Source organism: Chrysochloris asiatica, unplaced genomic scaffold, assembly GCF_000296735.1.
Source record: "Chrysochloris asiatica unplaced genomic scaffold, ChrAsi1.0 scaffold00420, whole genome shotgun sequence".
Lineage (NCBI taxonomy): Eukaryota > Metazoa > Chordata > Mammalia > Afrosoricida > Chrysochloridae > Chrysochloris > Chrysochloris asiatica.
The window spans coordinates 822,907-829,899 of record NW_006408938.1 but is presented as its reverse complement, the minus strand read 5'-3'; the positions used below and the strand labels follow the sequence as shown (position 1 = coordinate 829,899).

The window sequence follows — 6,993 nt, the reverse complement described above, 5'->3', positions numbered from 1 at the left end:
AGATAGATAGATAGATAGATAGATCATTGAGTTCCTACCAATTCTCATTGTATAACATGAGGGTTAGTCAAAAATGATACTCAATTAATCAAGTTTTAGAAAAGACAAATACATAAAATTTCAACATAATCTCCTTGCTTTTTAATACACTTTTTCTGTTTCTCAACAAGGTTTCATACTCCCTTATTAAAAAATGTTCTAGGCTGACCCATGAGCTATGAATGCACTGCTGTCTTCGCTTCTTCATCAGAGGTGAATCTTCATCCTCGAAGGGCTGCTTTCAGGAGACCAAACAGGTGGAAGTTTGATGGAGCAAGATCAGGACTATAGGGAGGTTGCTTCACACCTCAAAACAAAGTTTTTGCAGTGTCAACAGTGTGGGTAGATGTGGGTGGACACGCATTGTCATGCAAGATCATAATGCCCTTGGATAGCAGTCCTCTGCATTTAATGTGAAGTTTACTCTTGAGCTCTTCAGTGAGCATCTCACTGTAATGAGTACCATTGATTGTTGAAACTTTTCCTGATAGTGTTCCAATACTGGCCTTTGAAAATCCCAGAAAACTTGTAAGCATTATTTTTTGCAGCTGATGGTTGACATTTGAACTTTTTGTTGGTTGACGATTGAGGATGTTTCCATTCCAAACTCTGCCATTTACTCTCAGGCTCATAGTGTTGAATCCATGTGTGTCAACAGTAATGATTTGTTAAAAACTTTTACCTTCCTTTGAGTATCCATCCAAATTTTGTTTGCAGACATTGAAACACATCTATTTATGGTCTTCCCTGAGTTGTTTTGGTATCCATCTCACACGACCTATACAAGATCAAAGTCTATTGTAGATTATTTCATAGGCAGAGCAGTGGCTGATTTGCAAAAGAATTGCCACATAATCCACTGTCACTCATCTATTCGATAAAATCATTTCGCATGCACAGTGATATCATCAGCCATGGACATGGATGGGCATTTTAATATAACTGGAATGTGCATAATTTTGACTCACCCTCATATATGAAATTAATGTTTCATAATCCACCAAAGGTGCAAATTACATAATCTTCCTGAATTTAATTATTTTTCTGATGAAAATGAGATATAATATCTTGAGCTCTCTATTTGACTTATTGTTGATCTTAATGGTAGTACCTTAGTTGTAAGATTTCATAAGATTATTTTTAGTAGATGTGGTAATACTAGTAAGGCCTAGCCATTTATAGCATTGTATGTGATAGGACTGATATATGATTTTAAAACTAAAGGCAGTCATTTAAGCATATTAGTTGTTGTAGTTGTCTTGGAAGAATAGGGTCAAGGTGCATATAAATGCAGGGTACAGCATAACTTGCCAACATTTTTTAATCAAATGATTTGGTCAATATATGAGTCCTGGTGGAGGATTGGCTAAAACCCTTGGCTGCTAACTGAAAGTTTAGCATATCAAACTTGGGAGGAAGTTGTGGCAGTCTGCTTGCATAAAGATTTACAGCCTGGGGAACCCTTTGGGGGCACTTCTACTTTGCGACATAGTTGAAATTGACTCTCAGCAGTGGGTTTGGGTTTTGGGGTTTGGTCAAACCCACGACATGTGTTTTAGAAGATTCCCAACATATAACATATTTAAGGCTTTAAAATTATTGATTCCAAGAAAACTGAGCTACTTACTGATTATTCTTTTGTAATTTCTTTAAAATGAAGAAGGCTGTTTTAAGTATGAAAATATTTTATTGATTAGATGCTTAACTATCTATACTTGCTACTTAAGCTATAAAACACTATATAGACAGTTAAAATACCTTAAGAATTTATTGCCAACTATGTACACACACACAATGGCTGCATTACAAAATGAGAGTTTGAAATAGAATCACATAGCATAGCATAGGAAATTATAGCATTGACTTAGTTTTTGATACATTTCACAGATCAACACCATATAAATATCTCAATAGTTGGTAACAGAACTAACCTTTTTCCTCCTCTGAAAAAAAAATGCCCCCTAGTCTCATGCCAGATGTCACAAAAACTACCAATGCTTTGAAATAATTCCTGAAACGGCTTCTTTTTATTTATGGATGCCCTCTTCTGCATACTGGAGCAGTAATAATGTAGTGCTCTACTAACCATGGTTGTTGCTTTTTTTTCTTTGCTTCCTCCAATATTTACTACACATGTAAAGGGTACCTTAAGATGTTTGATATCCCCCCTGGTGGTAGACATGTGTTAATCCAAGAAGACGAGGCTTCTCCTCATATTCTTGGTAAGTGTTTCTTACCTTACGGCTCTGCTTTACCATGCATTTAAACGTAAGTTATTTATATACATATATGTGTGTGTATATGTATATATGTACACATGTATGTGCACATAGTATGTGTATACATACATAAACACATGTATATGTAATTATTACAATTACATGTAAGAGCATTAATTTAATGCAGTGTAGTTTTTGTTGGTCATTTCTCCCAGCTATTCTTAATTTAAAACAAGAATATCCAACACTAAACCTTTTATTTAGGAGTCCTGGTATGACACTGTAGGATAAACAGTGGAGCATTAACCACAAGGTTGGCGGTTCAAACCCACTGGCTGTTTCTTGGAAACCCTGTACAGAGTTGCTATTAGTCAGAACTGACTTGATAACATCTACAGCAACAACAGTAAAACTTTGATTTGGGATGGAACCCAAGATTGATTCACTATTGCATGAGGCAAAAAATCATGTGAAAAGTTTGCATTTGTTATATTTTTTTTTCCCACCTGCATTAAGGAGCTCTGGTAGCGTAGTGGTTACGAATCGGGCTGCGAACCTTAAGGTCAGTGGTTCGAAACTACCAGCTGCTCCGCGGGAGAAAGATGAGGCTTTCTACTCCCATAAGGATTTACACCCTTGGAAACCCTGTACAGGGTCGCTATGGGTCGGAACCGACTCGACGGCACTTAACAACAACAACAACAAGAAAAATAAGTATGCTACTGAAATGCACAATATTAAGGAGTAATGAAAAAATTGGAGTCCTAGTATGGCAATGTAGGATAAGCACTGGACCATGAAGTCGGTTTGAACTGCAAGGTTGGTTGGTGATTCAAACTCACCAGCCGTTCCTTGGAAACCCTATACAGGGTCACAATGAGTTGGAACTGACTTGATAGCACTTAACAACAACAACAATATCAGAAATATTTGCCATGTTTTTACTGACAAATGAGTTCTGATATTTTAGTTGCTGCTATACTGTATACCTTTCCCTGATTTTAATTGCATTTTAACTTGTTTGGCTGAAATGCAACCACTTTTTTCATGTGAATTTTCCTAGTCTAATATTAAACTTTTCCTAAATATCTGACATGTGTTAGGTTTCTGACTGACACATGCATTTCCATTTGCTTGGCTGTTTAGAATTTCCAAGTTAAGATTCTTTTCCTCCTTATGAGAGAGTTATATAGAAATGCTGCTTTAAAGGAGTTTATACTGAAAGTGTAAGAACAAGTATAAACAGGTAAGTAATAAGAAGAAAGATATCATCTGTCAGCACCATAAAAATTTGTAGCAGATTGCCTCTTTTCATGTGTGACTTATGAAAAAATTTATTTTATGGTGTTTTATAAAATTATGGGTTTAAAAAATATATATCTAAATTGTATACACTGCTAGATGAAACATCAGTATAACCGTTAGCCATAGTTCTATTTGAAGTAATTAAAATTCCTTATTCTTCAACCTAGAGTTCAGATGATTATCTCTGGAGGATTTAGATTAAACTCAAGGGAAGTAATACTATTTAATTAAAATTAATCATGTTTTCTAAGTATTTTCAGGAATGGTAATAATTTATGCAATTTTTTGTAACTTCTCATTAAATGCTGATAAACACCTCCAACATTTTCAGCATTATTTATCATTTTTTATCCATAACAGGAAGCTTTTTTATTTTATAATTTATAGTATATCTGTAATACATTAAGAATTCAACCAATGGTAAGCGGCTTTTTCTAGTCATATAACGTGATGTGTTTTGGAATCTTGTCATTGAAAGAGTTAAATTATTTACTTGCCTGAAAATTAGTTCAAATATCTTCTTCTTGTTGTTTTGTGCTGTGGAGTCGGTTCTGACTCATAGCGACCCTCTACAGGGTTTCTGAGGCCGTAAATCTTTACCAGAGCAGAAAGCCTCATCTTTCTCCAGCAGAACAGCTGGTAGTTTTGAACTGCTAACCTTAAGGTTCGCAGCCCAATCCATAACCACTATGCTACCAGAGCTATGTACCTACAAGTATTTTGAGCAACTTCAAAGCAATACTCAGTAAAGTGAATGAGCCATTATTTTACATGTTGCCTTAATATAAATGCTTTATATTAATTATTGGAGAAGTATCTACTGTTTTCAAATAGTCTGAGCTTCCAGGATGCATGAGTTACAAACAATTAATCTCTTTGACAGTGTTTTCAAATTGTCAGTATGTGCTAATATTGTTTCTTTTCATTTAAATATCTTCTTATTGTTTTTGACTAGTTAGAAATGGTAAATGAAAGTTCTGAATGCCTGATGAAGGAAATGGGAGTCATAGCAGACTTAACACTCATTTAGATTATTTTGATGCTAATAAAGAAACATGATGTTACTGTGATAGATTTACTATGGATCTTCAAAGCTGTCATATGATAAGATAAAATGTATTCTGGCTACTATTTTTCACCCTCTAGCTATTAAAAACCAAGCTACAGGCCACTATATTTTAAATGGCAAAGGGGAGGAAGCCAAGTCTCGGACCTTCATAGATCTTGGTGTGGAGTGGGATTATAACATTGAAGATGACATTGAAACTCTTCACACCGATGGACCCTTACATGACCCAGTTATTGTGTTGGTATGTGGCATTGTGGACTTAATGTGTAGTTGGGGTAATTTATAATTTAATAGTTAATGAATTTATAATTTCATAGCTAATTAATCTACAAACACTTTTACCTTGAATGATGATTGTTTAGTTGCTTGTTTTTATAAATCCATTTATCTGTCCCTACCTGGTGTGGCACTGTGGATTAATGTGCCAGACTGCAAAGCCATTTGAACTGCAAGGTCGGCAGTTCAAGTTCACCTCGGAAACCCTATACAGGGTCGCTATGGGTTGGAACTGACTGGACAACACCTCACAACAACAACAATAACCTCATATGCATGTGAAAGCTGGACAGTGAATAAAGACCATAGAAGAATTGATGCTTTTGAGTTATGGTGTTGGAGGAGAATATTGAAAGTGCCATGGGCTCCCAAAAGAACCAACAGATCCGTTTTGGAAGAAGTGCAGCCAGAGTGCTCCTTGGAAGGCAAGATGGCCAAAGTTCGTCTCTCATACTTCAGACATATTGTCAGGAGGGATCAGTCGCTAGAGAAGGATATCATGTTTGGTGAGGTGGAGGGTCAGAGAAAAAGAGCAAGACCCCCAATGAAATGTATTAGCCAAGTGGTAGCATCGATGGACTCAAGTGTGACAACAGTAGTGAGGTTGGCCTGGGATCGGGCAGTATTTTGTTCTGCTGTGCATAAGGTCGCTATGGGTCGGTACCGACTTGATGGCACCTTACAATAACAATGACAACATTTTTTGTGAAATTTTATTTTGTAACATTTTATTGTGCATTCATTATACCCTAACACTACAGTACATAGTTTTAAGTTCAGCAATCAGCTACATTTTTAAAGATATCAAGAGAAGAAGAATAGATTTTTGTTTTTACCCAGATATTTACAATTCCTGGTTCACTTTCTTCCTTCCCATAGATTTATTTTCCACCTGATACCATTATCTTCAGCATAAAGAACTTTCTTTAGCATCTCTTACGATATATGTGATAATAATGAATTCCCCCAGCTTTGGATTATGTAGAAATGTTTTTATTTTGCCCTCATATTTAAAGGATTTATTCACTAGGTATCAAATTTGGGGGTGCTATGTTTTTTGTTTGTTTGTTTCCTTTGAGACCATAAAATTTATTTTTGTATTATCTTCTGGATTCCAACATTTATGATGGGAAATCAGACTCACTTATATGGCTGCTCTGCATGTAATGCGTTATTTTCTTTTGACTGTTCTTTTAATATTATCTTTCTCTTAATAATTTCACTATGACTTGTTTAGGTGTTGTATCTTTTGTATATATCTTGCCTAGGGTTCACTGAAATTCTTGATTCTGTAAATAAATGTTTTTGCTAAATTTGGATAAATTCCCCACTATGTTGTTGTTGTTGTTGTGAAATGCCATTAAGTCAGACCCAATCCACTCGGAAACTTTATACAGGGTCATTAAGGGTTGGAACCGACTCAACAGCACTTAACAATAACAACATATGGTTTCTGAGGAACATCTGGTGAGCTTGAACCACTGACCTTCTGGTTCAAACCAATTTTCTAGTACAGCACCACACCAGGACCCCATTATGTTATAAGATACTATTTTTGATCCCATCTCTCCTCTCTTTCTGGGACTCACAAGTCTCTTGGTCTCTGCTCGTTATTTTGCAATCTTCCTTTTTTCTATGTTCTTTAGATTAGATTTTTTTCTGTTAAACTGTGTTCCGGGTTACTGACTATTTATGGATTCCCAATGGTGTGGCACTATAGGATAAAGCACTGGACTGCAAGGTCAGTTTGAACAACAAGGTTGGTGGTTCAAACTCACCAGCCATTCCTCAGAAACCCTAAATAGGGTCTCTGTGAGTTGGAATCGACTTGACAGCTCTTAACAACAATGTGCCATTAAGCCTATCCAGATTTTTTTAAATGGTTCAGTTACAGATGATACACTTTTCTCCTTCAGAAAAAAATTTTTTTTTCATTTCTATTCCCTTGCTGATACTTCTATATATGTTCAATCTGTTTTTTCTAATTTTCTTTTTAAGTTAGGTCTTCATGGCACTAGTGTCTGTTGGCTGATTTTTTTTCTTGACTGTATGTCACACTTTCTTGCTTCTTACATTTTTTTTTTT

At 35.6% G+C, this 6,993-nt stretch overlaps 1 protein-coding gene across 1 annotated transcript in view; it reads left to right on the top strand.

The window, feature by feature from the left end:
- ADAMTS3 (ADAM metallopeptidase with thrombospondin type 1 motif, 3) overlaps positions 1–6,993 on the top strand; it is a 498,368-nt gene that overhangs the window by 468,369 nt on the left and 23,006 nt on the right. The window contains exons 16-17 of the mRNA XM_006876862.1: positions 2,181–2,261; positions 4,710–4,873. Of these exons, the coding sequence (XP_006876924.1) occupies positions 2,181–2,261; positions 4,710–4,873 (245 nt within the window). The remainder of the gene's footprint in view (positions 1–2,180; positions 2,262–4,709; positions 4,874–6,993) is intronic.